General features: G+C 34.3%; 2 protein-coding genes across 2 annotated transcripts; one reads left to right on the top strand and one right to left on the bottom strand.

Moving 5' to 3' along the window:
* The first annotated feature begins 1,790 nt into the window (after positions 1–1,790).
* Positions 1,791–9,779, top strand: LCB1 (long-chain base1). The gene is made up of 12 exons (XM_047298546.2): positions 1,791–2,369; positions 2,499–2,593; positions 3,767–3,858; positions 4,136–4,229; positions 4,318–4,390; positions 4,464–4,596; positions 4,874–5,048; positions 8,171–8,311; positions 8,426–8,521; positions 8,809–8,950; positions 9,125–9,252; positions 9,327–9,779. The coding sequence occupies exons 1-12, from the start codon at positions 2,219–2,221 to the stop codon at positions 9,501–9,503; spliced, it is 1,497 nt and encodes a 498-aa protein (XP_047154502.1). The 5' UTR covers positions 1,791–2,218; the 3' UTR covers positions 9,504–9,779.
* A 1,789-nt stretch (positions 9,780–11,568) lies between these two features.
* LOC124825845 (uncharacterized) lies at positions 11,569–14,915 on the bottom strand. The gene is made up of 2 exons (XM_047298562.2): positions 13,611–14,915; positions 11,569–12,726 (listed from the first exon to the last, which is right to left on the bottom strand). Exons 1-2 carry the CDS (start codon positions 14,542–14,544, stop codon positions 12,257–12,259), a joined length of 1,404 nt encoding a protein of 467 aa, XP_047154518.1. The 5' UTR covers positions 14,545–14,915; the 3' UTR covers positions 11,569–12,256.
* Positions 14,916–15,554: the final 639 nt, after the last annotated feature.

The raw sequence follows: 15,554 nt of genomic DNA, 5'->3' as shown, positions 1-15,554 counted from the left end.
ATCAAAATTTAGCCGAGTTGGTTTTGACCGAAAATCGCCCAAATCCAATCGATTCGACCCTTATCAATGTTTAGTTGAGTCGACAACAACCAAGTTGAACTGTAATTTATAAACTTTTAAAGAATTGAAAAATATAAAACAGATTAGTTTTCAATAAACGAGTAGTTAACTAAATTATAACTTTAGAAATTTAACTCTTAAAAATAAATTATATATTTTATAATAATATAGTTCAGTTTTTAATCTAAAATCTTTATTATAATATAATACATTAATTGATAATTTATTGCCGTTAAATTAATTTTGTCAAATATTTAATCACATCTCTCACCAAGGTGAATACAAAAAGTTTTAAAATGTAACTATATATATGTTATATAATTTAAATATTAAATTTTAAATATTTTACATTCCTAAATTGAAATCATTATTTTTATTTAGTTGAAAATATATATAATTATTACATGTTTAATGAGTACCATAATATTGTCATTTTATAACAATGTTTTTTTTATTAGTATTTCTCCTTACATAATAGAATCTCAACCATATAAAAAGAAAAGAAAAATTAAGAAAATAAAATACTTATTAATTAAATCTATAACAATTTCGTAAATAATTTCACACTTTTTTATCTCTGTCAAATCAAATATTTCTTTTGACAACATGTTTTTTCTTTTGACAGGTCTAAACTAGACATTTGAAAACCCAAATGACAAAAGAAAGGATAATGATGCTTTGACAACATTTTTTTTGACAATATTTTAACATTGTCTACGTGTGATTCTGTGATTGGTCTATATTGGTGTTTATGATTATTATTATTGATTGTGGAATAATTTTGGAGCAATCACAAAATGACACATACACAATGCTAAAATGTTGTCAAAAAAATGTTGTCAAAGTATCATTGTCCCAAAAGAAAACATACTTCATAGCAAAATTCTATGCATTGATTAATCTTAATTAGAATAACCCAACCAAAATGGTATTAAGAAGCCAAAATTAGTTCTTTGTAAGTGATTTAAACAATGTAATTTGGAATTAATAATGGGAAAGTGCAGCAAGTATCATGAATGGATGTTAAATAAATGATTTGGGTTTACCTTTATGTTTTTCACAACTTAACAAAGTATATATGCTAACCCAAAAATTTACTAGACTTAAAGCTTGATCAGTCTGACTTGAATCCAATTTCCTTCATTAATTTAGAATCTTCTTGGCAACACACGAAATCATATTTTTATATATATATAGTTTGACTTATAGAAATCTACGTAACACAAATTTTAAATTCATAATATTTTATGGTAAGGTGACTACTTTTCTTTAACGGAAATTAAAAGCATCCAATTATAATTTTCATCAATGTCATACTAAATAAAAGTAATAACTTTGAAAAGAACACGTATTTCAAATAAACCCCACATCGTATCTATATATTTGCCAAGTCATAGATAAAACTAAGAGCACAAATAAAAGTCACATATATTAAAATAAATAAATTTAGAATTAGTTGTTCACGTCTTTAGTATTTTTCTTACAGGGTCGTTAATACTGTTTTGTTTAGAAATTTGAATTCAAGATGATAAATCTCGTATTAATGCACACGTTTATAATTATAAAATATCTAATAATAATAATAATACATATTTATTTATTTATTTTGAAATTAGATTTGTCGACCACATTTAATTTTGTTATCACCTTCCACATGAATGCAGACAGAGCTTTAAAAGAAGCCAAAATAGAAAAGGCGAATTCCGCGCTGAAAAAGAAAATAGAAAGCGAAGGAAGGAAAAGACGAAATGACGAATAGACGAGGAAGGAGGGTGGAGAGAAGAAAAGTTCGCATGCGTCATGACAACCGTTAAGTTACGGGTAACCTGCTTATGACGTGGCTTCGTCCTAGCCCTCCGATCGTTCCCCATCCAAACACAGTCAAATTTCCCCACTTCCCCATTCTTCTCCCTTCTTCTTTCCTCTCCCTCTCACTTGCATCTCATTCTGAATCTCGCGCCGTTTCTCTCTCTTCGCTTCCTCGCTGTGACGGATCCGAACGCTTGCATTTCCAGCTCAACCGATTCGTCCGTACGACGCGTCGTCGTTCGTGACTTCCACATTCGTGTTCGATTCCTGTGTTGCTGTCATTTGATTTGATTTCATTTGATTCCAGAGTGTTCCGTAAGTTTCGAGTAGTGCGCATGCTCGTTCATGCATGAGTGCTTCTGAACGGTTCCTTGCGAATTCGATGGATACTCGGATGGCCTCTGCCGTCGTCAATTTCGTGAACTCGACGTTGGATTGGGTGATGTTCGCGTTGGATGCTCCTTCTGCGCGAGCTGTGGTTTTCGGAGTCCATATCGGTGGTAGTTTTTCATTTTCTGGAGTTAGATTTATCTTTATTTTCTGTTTGAATTGATGATTATGAATGTAATTAGTTAGTTAGTTAGTTAATTCTTTGATTGATTTCCTCCATTTGAACCGTGTCTTTGAAGGACATTTATTCATCGAAGTTTTACTGCTGGTGGTCATACTTTTCTTGCTTTCGCAGAAAAGTTACAAGCCTCCTAAAAGGCCATTAACAAACAAGGTTAGTTCAACATTACTTTTTATCTCTGTGTGAGAGTGATAATGTGCATTTTTTGATTTATTTTTTTACATATTTAAGGCTTTAGTTATTTGTTGAATAATGTGAAGTAGCGCTGGGACACGGTTGTGTAAACTTTTATGTGAAAATGACATTGACATTTGGTTTGTTGTCATCCTTTTCCTGATACAATTACTTTTATTTTTCCTATTTCATCAAAGATTAGCGCTTCACCTTTAGATTGCATGCATTGTTGTTATTAGTATATATTATGCAGCTAAAAAGTGGTGTCTGTTAGTGTTTAGAATTTAAAAGCTATTCAATGTAAGGAGAAAATTAGACATTCAGTTATTGTCGTTTTTAGTTGTTCTAGGGACCTGACATGGGGGCATCTCTTATTATTCTTTATGAGAATTTCAAAATTTCAAGATAGATTAATCGTTGGAGTTCCTACAGATGGAAAATATGCTCTTCAAACATGCAATTCAGTTATGTCTTTTTTCATCCCTGGTGCTTACTTGTAACTACACTGACATTTATTTTCCATTTTTTTTACTTCGAGTAGTTTTCAGAGAATCAACTCCTGATAGATTTCAGTTTGTGAAGCATGATAGTATAAGAACAGCTTGCTTTATGATAGATTAGAACTTGCTTTTTGGATGATTATTTATGCTGTTAACATTTTTGGTAGCATATCTCAGAGTGGACGCAGACAAAATTGTATGGAACAATTTTCATGTCTAAGCTGAAACTATATCATTGGAGGTTTATGTTTTTTCTATCTGATTATTGTGTCGAATATCTGAAGTTACTGTTATTTTCTAAAGAACATAATTACCATGTTCTTCTGAAGAAATACTTATGATTGAAATCTGTTTTAGAGTGTACGTATAGTCATTTAGGCTACTGATATAAGTGTAATCAGTTACCTCTGACTATCTGACAGATTTAGTTTGTTACTGTCATTGACCTTTGTTCCCAGCTCTATAAATAGTGCCGTTCTGTAATCTTCGAAGTATCAATAAAATACTTTCTCAGTTTCCTCTCTCTCTCTCATATCTATATATGTTTCCAACAATATGTTAGCATATTATTCCATGCTAACTTGTACAATGCAATCTGAGATTCATCAGTTGTATTATGCAATTTTAATTTTTTTATGCTTGTGATATGCAGGAAATTGACGAGTTATGTGACGAATGGGTTCCAGAACCCCTTATTCCTTCTCTTAATAAAGAGTTGCTGTATGAACCACCAGTGTTGGAGAGGTGTTTTTTTTTCTTTGGTCGTAGCAAACTTTTTTTCTAGCTTTAATGTCTTGAACATTTTAAGATGAAATCCTGAAATTATGTTTTATGCTTGTCAATTTCACTGCTATGGTTACATTTTCTTGACATAGATTCATGAAATTTTTGAGGAAGATTTCTAGGCCTTTGAAAAAAAGGGAGTGTATATTAACAAGTTCTCCCTTATGATGTAATGATATTTCCAATGTGTCCCTTCTACTTTTCAAAGTCTGATAAAATAGTGTTGTTTTTTATGCAGTGCTGCTGGTCCACATACCATAATCAAAGGCAAAGAAGTTGTGAATTTTGCTTCAGCAAACTATCTTGGGTTTATAGGTCATCCAAAGCTACTTGTAAGGAAATGGTCTCCATATCCATAATAATTCCTTTTTTTGGGGCGCTGGGTTGACATAGTTAAATTATATTTACCTTTTCTTGTAGGACTCATGTTCTTCTTCTTTAGCAAAATATGGTGTTGGTTCTTGTGGTCCCCGTGGGTTTTATGGGACAATTGGTAAGGCTCAATCTCAATGTTTTTTTTCTTTGATGAAATGCTTCTGTTCTTATGATAATTTTTCTTTGCCTAGATGTCCACCTTGATTGTGAAGCAAGAATAGCAAAGTTTTTAGGAACCCCTGATTCAATTCTCTACTCTTACGGACTCTCCACAATGTTCAGTGCAATTCCTGCTTTCTCTAAAAAAGGAGATATAATTGTAGCGTAAGTGCTAAAGTTTGTCTTTGAAAAGATTCTGTGCTGTAATATTTCTGTTTTTCATCTGTTTTTTGGACTCATAACATTTATTTATACTTGTAGTGGGAATTGACATCACATAGAATTGTTTTCTTTGGCTTTCTCTCATTGCTTTTGTTTGTGTATTAGAATGGTATAAAGAAAAAACTAAAACACTTGTCTATTCAGTTGCTCACTTGGTATGGCTGATTGATGGAGGCTGTGTTACTGTAAATTATGTTTTGTAAGTTTGTGTGTTTTACAGGGATGAGGGAGTTCACTGGGGAATACAGAATGGCCTTCATCTTTCTCGAAGCACAGTAGTGTATTTTAAGCACAATGACATGGACTCTTTAAGAGAAACACTAGAGAACATTACTGTCAAATATAAGCGGACAAAGAATTTGAGGCGATATATTGTTGTTGAAGCTGTCTACCAGGTAGATCTTGTTGATCATCTGTTCAGTAGATTAGTTTTACACTTTTACATCGTGTTTCCAATGAATGAAGTTCCCACTCACAAGATTCACAACCTTTAGCTTTAAAACAAATAGCCGTTTGAAACTTTGAATTGCTTGCTGCTTCTTGCAACTGATGATATTGATAACTTTTTCTGTATGAACTGCCAGTTCTGCTGAGATAGTAATCAACAAACGCAAATTGAAGATAAGTATGAAGGATTGAAATTTGAAAAAAGGCTTCCAGCCTTAGAGTGGCAGTCTGATGGGAATTGATAGTTAAGGGTAGTTATGGAAGTTATTACATGTGTAGAACTAACTGCTTTAGATAAAAGTTATGGATTGGAAACCCTAGGATGACAGTTAAGTGTAGAAAGAACTGTTGGCAGTGGTGTAGGTTTTGTGTGTAGAAAATAACTTGGTGCCTGGCTGTTATGTATTTGGAGTATATATTTGATAGTAGGTTGTGTAGTTAGGAGGAGTGTGAAGTTATTTGTAGTTAGTGGACAGAGAATACTATGCAGGACACTTTTGTCTTTGGGACAAGACAAGAGTAATGTTGTATTGTATGAGCTATGAGACTTTCGTCTGTGGGACAATGAATGTAGTGGTGTTTGATTTCATTGTTCAATAGTATATTTTATTTCTTTTACCAATTGATTTTTTGTATGTTTGGTTCAATCCAACATATTATTAAAAGGAGAAAATTTGTGTGACCTGTTAAGAAGACTGGGATGTGTGACCGAGAGGATAGATGAATTGAAATAAGAGAAACTAGAAGCTGAAAGCCAGTATTGAGGCGCAGGTTAGATGTGAGTTTGGGCAAAAAAATTGGCAAATTCTTTTAGAAGGTTTTGTTGGAGATGGGAGAATTATGGGAAAGTCTGGAGAAGAGGAGGAAGGCAGGTCATTGGACAGGGAAGAGAATAAGGAAGTATCAGACTCAAGTGCTCAACCAATCATGATATAGGTGAGCACTTTTGAGAGTTAAGGTGGAATTGATATCTTTCAGTGGAGGTGACCATATTGGGTGAATTGCTGGGGCCGAAACTTGTTTTGAAGTTCAGAATATTAGTGAAGACGTGAAGATTAAATTAACATAGTTAAGCATGCATAGTTCTACTATTCATTGGTTTAATCTATCATCACATCTCTCTAGCCCGCAGGGGACAGATAACCAAAGGCTAGTGAACTGTTTACCCAAAAACAAAAGTTGGATTATTCTTTGGGTGGGTTGCAACCTGAAATCAAGCATAGGGAGTGATCATTTCAACAAAAAACAAAAACTCTAACAGTGCAATATGCACAAAGTATAGGAGCAGAGATTTTAGATTTGCTTGCACTTGTGGGTAGTTAGTTACTGGTAGGGGGAATGGTGATAGCAATTTCAGCAGTACAAAGAGGAAGAGAAATTCAAGTAACATAACTCTTTCAAGTTTAGTGTCTTTTTAACCAAATAAAGGGTGGAGATGGGCATAATTGTGGCGTGAAAAGCATGAGGCCTGCCATGTGGCATACCAAAAATTGATGGAAAGAAGGACAAGTAAGGGCTTATGCTTTGGGCGAGGAGCAAAATTCCACCCTTGCATTGATATTTAGTGAAACAAGATTGAATGTTGGGAGATAATGTAGCCCTAATTGAAGATGGAGAAGTAATTGCTAGCCAAGTGGTTAAAGATAATCAGTCTTGGGGATAGGGTTGATTTCAGCTGGTAGTAATGATGGGAACTAATAGTTAGGGGTTGTTCTGACAATCATGTATATGGAATTACGCTGGTAGTTAGTTCTAGAGCAAACTGAACACAGATAGATTGTTATTTTTGTTAGAGAAAAAGTGATCTCATGAAAAATCACCACCAACTTTGTTGCTCTATTGACTAATTGGCATATATCTTCAAGGGTCCTTGTGTAGATTGTATTTCTAACGAACTCCGTACATACTACTAATTCTATAGGTGGCACTACTAATGATTATATATGGAGAATCATGTGTGGTTGTTAGGTTCCTAATTTGGGAACCTAATCAAGAACTCTTCTCACACAAGCAACAGAGAAACACAGAAGAGAAAAAGAATAGTATCGTATATTATTCACAAAGAATTGAATACGCAACAATGATACAAGAGGCTTAACCCTCCTCCACAGGACTTAACCTGTTAACCAACTAACTGTCAAAAATTCCCCCTCTGCCAACTAACCAACTCCTATTTATACTAACACCTCCTCAACTCCCTTAACTGTACGAATTATTAAGTACCCACAACTAACCCCTCTAACTCGCCCTCCTATTTCTCCTCTCATATACAATCCACCCCTGTTTATCCTTAGGTATATCAGTGGTCCAGTAGTTGGAATTCCTTATATTTAATTCTATAGAAAGTGTTAAGATGTGGACTTTAAGTCTAACTCAACTCCACAAAACTAGTTTATAAGGTGAGATTTGCACCACTTATATATTGTGAATTAGCTTTATCTCTAGTCGATATAAGACTTCTAACACACCCTTCCTTATGTTGAGACATATACATATCGAGCATGAGACTAGATATTAATGTGTGATCTGATGACGGGTGGAATAACGGACCCAACAAACGACAAACTTAGACTCTAAATCATGGCTCTGATACCATGATAAGAAGTGAACTCAACCCCACAAAACCAGTTTGTAAGGTGAGGTTTGCACCTACTTTGATGTAGGGGGTGGACTTATCTCTATTCGATGTAGAACTTCTAATAGAAGGCATGGTGTATTCTTAAATACTTAAGTTGTTCATGTGAAGGGCAATGGTTGATTAATATCTATAATAAATAAATTTGTAGTTGTGGCTAATCAATCTTTCTGCAGTTTTTTTTTTTTTCATTTCTTTTCTTGACTTTTGGTTGTTCAGATTGTTTCTATAAGAGCTAATTGTACTAGTGCTTGTAAAGCTTAGGGATTTTTCACTTTTCAAATCAGGTGAATGGGATTGAGTTAGGTCTTAAGTCCAATGTCAAAGAGTTACTTTTTCTGTATTAACATCTGTCTATACAAATAGGCATTTGTGTAAACAAGAAATTGCTCAACTGATATCTGCTACTATCCTTTTTATTGCAATGCTTTTCAGAATTCTGGCCAAATAGCACCCTTGGACGAGATCGTTAAATTGAAGGAAAAATATCTATTTCGTGTTCTGCTGGATGAAAGCAACTCATTGGGTGTGCTTGGAAGTTCAGGAAGAGGTCTAACTGAATACTGTGGAGTTCCGGTATGTTTTGAATTTCTCTGTTTTGGGAGGTGGGTGCATGTGCTCACCCTAGATGCAAGTATGCATTTATTCAAAAATGTATTGTTGTTTGTGATTTGTGGTTACATGCTCCAGGTTGAGAAGATAGACATTATAACTGCTGCTATGGGACATGCATTGGCCACAGAAGGAGGATTCTGCACTGGAAGTGCAAGAGTTATCGATCACCAAGTATGGAAGTGTCATGTGATATATAGCCATTAACCATCTACAAGTAATGTGTTAGGTTTCTTAGTATACCAAGCGAAAACAAAGAATTGTAAATGTGGAAATTTAAGAATTTATTCTCAAGGATTTTTTTTTTGGTTTACATTTCATCATTTATTCCTGAATTTATAGGTGTAAACTGTAAAAGTTTCAAAATGGAGAGGCATGCTATCACTATTTATTGTTTGTTGATGACAATTGTTTCTTATCTGCATTGCTTGCTCTAATATGCCTGTTTTCTACCCTGGCAGCGATTGAGTAGCTCTGGTTACGTCTTCTCTGCTTCTTTACCTCCTTATCTTGCAAGCGCTGCAATTACAGCTATTGATATCCTGGAGGAAAATCCCAATCTAATAACAAAGCTGAAGAGCAATATTTCTTTGTTTAGGAAAGGTGGGGTTTTATTTCACTGAGTGTAGTGTGTAATGTAGTGCCTATTTGGCTAGTGCAGGATACCTGACAGATTGAATTGCTTTTTATTTTTATGCATTTGTTTTCACCCATGAAAAAAAAAAGGATTTTATGTTAAGCACTGATGATTTTACGTAAACTGACTGGCCAATGCAGAATTGTCAAAAATATCGGGCATCACACTTGCAAGCAATCCAGAGTCACCTATTGTTTATTTGAGATTAGAGCAATCAACAGGTTCCGTGAAAGATGACCTGCGTCTGCTTGAAACTATCGCAGAACGGGTGAGGAATGATGCTTGGTGATGTTAAATTTATTGGTTTCGATTTTAGTTGTCCTTAATGTTGTGCATTCGCAGGTTTTGAGGGAAGAATCTGTATTTGTGGTGGTTTCCAAAAGATCAACACTGGATAAGTGCCGTTTGCCTGTAGGAATTAGATTGTTTGTTTCTGCGGGGCATTCAGAGTCTGATGTGCTCAAGGCATCCGAATCATTAAAGAGGGTTACAGAATCAGTGCTGGGTGGTTATAATTGAACACTCTACAACTTTCTTCTGCATCTTATGTACCAAAACATAAGTTCTATTCCCAAGATTAGGTGAGCAATTTTGAAATCCAGGCGATAGAAGTCGTCCTGTAGTTCGTAATTTGTGTAGTATTTTCTGTGATTTAATTCAGGGTAACAGTCTTTTGCGGCTGTTCTCATTGTTTGTCTAAAGTGGTAGAATAAGGATTTAATATTTCAATATTACCATGAGCTTGGAATATGATTTTCATTCCGATATCAAAAGGATCAGTATTACAAATTTCAACTAGTTAATTGTTCAACAGTAAAACTGGCGCAGGTTCTTATCATTGCATACGAAGTCAAAAAAATTTTCCTTTTATAATAGTTAAACTTTTGTTCTATTAGTAATGTCTTAACAACAATTCAATCTGCTTATATTTCTTATTGCGCTTAACCAATTTAAACATTTATTATTAAGATTGAGGCTATAATAACTACTATACAAGATTTAAAACCCTAGTATACTGTTAAATGTTGAAAATGAGTACATTGGAAATTCTATCTAGAGGGGCATGGTAACGAATTCGAAGCTATAACAACCTAATAAACTGAAGTTAACAACCCAAAAAATGGGAAGAATATGGTATTGAAAGTTCTACCAATTCGAGTGAAGGATACTTTCGAGCTGAATGTTTGGGAGTAACGATATGCTAATGCAGCATCAGCCACATCTTTACACAAGATTGCACTGTTCTGCCATTTTTTTATTCCAACTAACTGAACAAGCATAAGAGTTTTGGATCTGACCAATAAGTTCAGAACTGTAATTCAGGGATTATGCTTTCATCAAAGTTATTCGCAGGAAAATCTAACAAATAAGCCGCTTAAGCTACACAAGGTATGATATCACCATATACTAGTATTCTGTTGGGATAGATATTGGTTTTGAGCATTTTGCAGTTACAACAAGTGGAGCAACAATGATCTCCATTGTTTGAGCTCGACATCTATAGTAAGGTTGGCGGAAAAACAAAAAATAAACTGAAATGAAAAATGCCAAGCAAGGAGAATAAAAGAAAAAATAACACGACATTTTCGCAAGAATTGTTCTCATGCTGCGACAATTTAAAGAGGCATCGAGACTAGATAATGACATATCCTGATTCAGATCATATATAGTTTGTTCAAGGAAAGGTTTTCTGATTAGGTTATGTCAACGCAAACACCCAATCAAGAAAAATGTAGGCGATTGGTTTTTCTATTAGTTCTTGATTTCATCAAAGGACATTACTATTCGTGAAGTAAAAGTTCTTTGAAGTGTGTCACGCTTGCTCAAATAATTATTTTGCGTTAGTTCCTAAAACAGTAAATACTGGGTTAAAGTAAAATCCCTAATATGCGACCGGGATACTAAGAATAAATAAATAAATTTATATTTACTTATATATATTATAATTTTAATTTAATTTTATAGAAATAAATTGTAAATATTATTTTATATTTAATTAATATAAAATTTCCACGTCATCAGTGCAAAGACTAATTTCCTGGATTTTATGGTATACAAACGTTCTGGATTGTAAATTTTCACGTTTCAGATATATGATTTTTATTTCTTGAAGATTATACTTACAGTTTTTAATTTCAAACATAATCCCTTATTCTCAATGCTTAACATGTGAGGACTCTCACAACATACATTTTGTTTTCTCAACTATTTCTTAATTACGTTCACTGCTGGGACGTGGTTCCTAGAAGGTCATACATAGTGGAGATCATGATCTTTGATTTAATTAAATGCACCACACAACAACCTTTTCACTCCTTTCTGTAATATAATGAAAACAATTGTAAAATACTTCTTATATTAAAATTTCAAGAAGGCTTATTTTTAACATATTAATTTTGACTTATAAGTTTTTTAAAACATTTATGAAAAAAAATGATCTAAAACTGATTTTAGTATAAATTATACAGGTCATCTCCAGAATTCAGAAGAAAATGTTGAATATAAAAGAAGTGTCCTTAAAGATGAAGAGTAAAAAGAAATTATGCAGAGAATGGTATAAAGAATGATTTTGGGGAGTTAGCGTGGCACACACACCCATACATGTTGACCTAAAAGGTTGGATGACATGTGGCCATGAACTATGCAAGGATTGACACGCAATTACATTTTGATAATATTGTTTTTTATCAGCTGTCAAATGCCACATACTTACCAAACTAAATGCAATTATTGGTTCTACATTTTCAAAGTTTCCTTCTTACAACCAAACCTTGTCAACAACAACAAAAGAAATACTTATCTCTTAGAAAAAGGAGGCTTCATGAATGCTAAATCATCTGTAACTGGAAACACTTTTGGTTTTTATAACCTTTTTCATCATGGTGGTGCCTCTCTGCATTAAGCTTTGACATGACTAGCACATAAAATGTTTGCAGAAAGTTTGATGAGAAAGGCAGAAAGCATAATATAATATAATGGGAACATTGGCCAGAAAGTATAATCACTAATTCAGTATTTACAGAGGGAGGAAAATGCTGTATTCCAAATAGCAAAACTTAGTGTTTGTTTGGTGACCAAAGAAGAAAAACACGTTTGGGAGGGTAAAAGAAGAGACAAAAGGCTGTTATATGACTAGCTATGGTTGAAGGGGAAAGATCAAATCAAAGGGTATGTGCAGAAGGAGAAATGAAGTTAATCACCTGAGACATGATAACCACATTCAATTATGCCTGCTATACAGTGGTGAGCTATGAAATAATGTTTTCAAACTTTCATGAACCATCCAAGACTATTTCAAATAGATCAGCCTCAGAGTCATCAAAATCTAAGACTTGACTAATATTCCCATTGGGTTGATTGGCTTTGTTTGCAGATCTGTTATGCCACTGAGAATCAATCCTTCCCATGGAGAAGAGCTCCTTGCTGTCATCATAACCGAGGGTAGCACCAGGAGAATTTACAAGTGGGGCTATGAAGCATGGATTTGGTGTTCTTTGTGCATTTGCAGGTGCATATTTGAATGCACTTTGTCCAAAATTAACCAAAACCTGAATGTCTATGTTTGCAGCCAAAGTTGGACAGAGTGGAGTGCCGAATTCTTCTGACTGACAGTGGATGACATGCACCAATTCTGAGTCCAATGTGAAGAAAACCTTCTTCTGCCTTGGATCATACCCGCATCCAATTACCCTTTCACTTCCTATCCATTGTGCCTTCTCAGACTCCATCACAAGTTTCATTCCTGTAACCAAGTTTCACACTCAGATCTCTTCAAAAGAACATAAGTAAATCAGCATAAGTTGAAATTGTAACTATAGAAATTGGTGATTCTTGTTGTGAATAATTCAAGTATGAGTCTAAGTCACACCTCTAATGACAAAACTATACACCATATAAGATCATATATTAAATAAAAGATCCATAAACTCAATACATCGAAATTTTAGATTAAAAATATGTCAATTTCTTATTTAGGTTGAACTAAAATCATGTATATGTAATCTCTTCGATAGTGAACTCCTTATATAAAATAATTCTGTCAATTCTTGCATAAAACCCAAGAACTATGAAGACACTGCAGAAGTTATTTGAATGTTAACTTGACTTTTTGATCCTACTAATATCATAAATAACGTTTTATAGAAAACAGGTATTTTAGACAGCATTTGAAAGAGAAACAAATAGTACAATTTTTTTTTAAGAAACTTAATAGATACTTCAGTTGGGTTAAGACATATTTTACATTGAAATATATCTAACAGAGTGCCACCTTATTTACCATAACTATGTCTGTTCCATTCTACTCTAAAGTACGGCATTGAAGTTGTTATAGTGAGGAATGTGAAGTGTAAACATTTCATGTGGGCCTCTCATGTTTAATGTTTAGGTGAGAATTAGAAATGAGTCTTAAATTGGGTCAAGCTGTTCTCTTTCTAAAACAATAGCACAAAGCCAAAACTTTGTGCCTAATGAATCTTGAATCTGTACTGAATAATGACCCTATACTTTTGTCCACAAATTTTGAACTATAGAAAATGAATGGCCATGGAACCTTTCTTTCCTCAAATGGTGTAAAATAGAAAGAAGATGGCAAGCAATAAGAGAAGGATAAGTAAATTTGGTTACCTTCAAGAAAGACAGAACCATTGGAATTGAATCCAATGCTCCTAGGATAGCTACCTGGAACTCTTAAAGGAACACCTCCTCCTGCTGTTAACCCCAATGAGAACATCACAGATCCACTCTTTCCACCACCCTCTTTCTGCCCAAGTTTCACTTCTTCAACCATATTCAAATCACATACACCATTGGAACCATCTTCAATGAGGAGTTTTGTCTTCTCCCCTTCTCTCTTTCCAACAACCGAATCATGATTACCAACACCAGAACACAGTATGGTGATTTCAAAATAGGCTTCTTGTGGGAAGGCATAGTTTCCCAAAGGAGGGCCAGGAAGAGGTAGAGAAGTCCTAATGACAGAAGCAACACTCATATTGGAAGAGTTGTTTGAGTGAAGAACCTTTTTCAACTCAGGATTGAGTCTAACCTTCTGCATATATTCAGCTGATCCATTACACACTTCCCAACTTATCTCAGCCTCACTTTCTCTTCCATTCTCGGCAGCAGCAGCAACACATGCTCCCAAAAGACTTGATCTTTTTGAAGGAGATGGCATGTTGCTCTTGTAGTTGGAAAAACCAAATCCAGACCACCCATTTTCCACAGCATCAACCACAAGATAGGGATGATCATCCCAGTTGAACAAATGCCCCCTTCTAGATACCCCATTGTGAAAAACATAAAAGTTGCCTTTGTTTTTGATTTTGTTATTGCTCTTGTTCTTGTTCTTCTCGTCAAATTGGTGATATACTGCAGGCTGCTGTTGATGAAGTCTTGCAATTCCTGCTTGGAGACTCTCCATTCTGGTCAAGCTATTGGCTTCTACGAAGTTTCTGTGGTCTTTCTTGTGATGACACCAACGCCACATGAAAACCAGCAAAAGGGTCGAAACACATCCCAAGGAGGCTGCCACCACTGCAACATGTATCAGTTGACCCATCTATGATCTTCTTCTCTGAACTCTTCCTTTTTTTTTCTCGTTTCTCTTCCTTCCACTTTATTATTCTGCATAGAATATTGTGACTTGGAATGAGTAATTGTAAAGGAAAAAAAGGAATGAAGGAAGAGAAAATGATAAGGGGGCAATGAGGTATGGTGAGCATGGACTGAGACTCGTTCAATCAAAAACATGCAGTCAGAGGTGTTAGAATTTGGATTCTCTCTACCTTTAACATACATTCAAAAGTATATATATATATATATAAAAACAATCTGGACTGAAGATGTTATGTTTATGTAATTTCGTTAGGTTTAATTGCTTCCTTTGTCCCCAGTTTGGTTGAATTGTGTCAAATTCATCCTCATTTTTTAAAAAGTTTCATTGTCATCCTCACGTGGTGTAAAAGTTTCATTGTCGTCCTCACGTGGTGTAAAAGTTTCAATTGAATCCAAACATAGAAAAAATTTGTGTCAAAGTAGTCATTTTTCCTATATATCTGTGTCTTCCTTTCATACAATCAAGTACAGATATTCATTTTACCTTATCCAATTTAAGACTTTTCATAGCTCCAGAGAAGTGACATATGAAAGGAAGACACAGAGATATAGGACACAGAGATATAGGAAAAATGACTACTTTGACACAAATTTTTTCTATGTTTGGATTCAATTGACACTTTTATACCACGTGAGGACGACAATGAAACTTTTTTAAAAATGAGGATGAATTTGACACAATTCAACCAAACTGGGGACAAAGGAAGCAATTAAACCATTTCGTTATGAGATGAAAGGGTGAAGTGTGACATAAGGTTGATTTTTCCTTCTAGTACGAATTCTGTCAGTATGTTTTATTTAATTTTATGGGGAACCGACAAACACTTGCCATTTGTGAAGAAACGCGTTTGCTGATTTATTTTTGTTTTGTGTAGTTTTCAAGAGAGTGAGAAAAGAAAAAAAGAAGTAAGATGAGTTGTTGTGCTTTCCATTTCAATCATATAATAAACAAAA

Source organism: Vigna umbellata, chromosome 1 (genome assembly GCF_029865625.1).
Source record: "Vigna umbellata cultivar VRB3 chromosome 1, Vumbellata_1.0, whole genome shotgun sequence".
NCBI classification, from domain to species: Eukaryota; Viridiplantae; Streptophyta; class Magnoliopsida; order Fabales; family Fabaceae; genus Vigna; species Vigna umbellata.
This window is presented reverse-complemented; position numbering and strand designations above follow the sequence as displayed.

What these genes read in the sequence shown, in the direction of transcription:
- LOC124825845 (XM_047298562.2), bottom strand. Translation starts at nt 14,544, where the DNA reads ATGGGTCAACTGATACATGTTGCAGTGGTGGCAGCCTCCTTGGGATGT. An exon ending in TGGTTCTGTCTTTCTTGAAG is followed by an intron (nt 12,727 to 13,610) that starts GTAACCAAATTT and finishes ACTTGGTTACAG; the next exon opens with GAATGAAACTTGTGATGGAG.
- LCB1 (XM_047298546.2), top strand. Translation starts at nt 2,219, where the DNA reads ATGAGTGCTTCTGAACGGTTCCTTGCGAATTCGATGGATACTCGGATG. An exon ending in TTGTTGAAGCTGTCTACCAG is followed by an intron (nt 5,049 to 8,170) that starts GTAGATCTTGTT and finishes AATGCTTTTCAG; the next exon opens with AATTCTGGCCAAATAGCACC. An exon ending in TATTTCTTTGTTTAGGAAAG is followed by an intron (nt 8,951 to 9,124) that starts GTGGGGTTTTAT and finishes TGGCCAATGCAG; the next exon opens with AATTGTCAAAAATATCGGGC.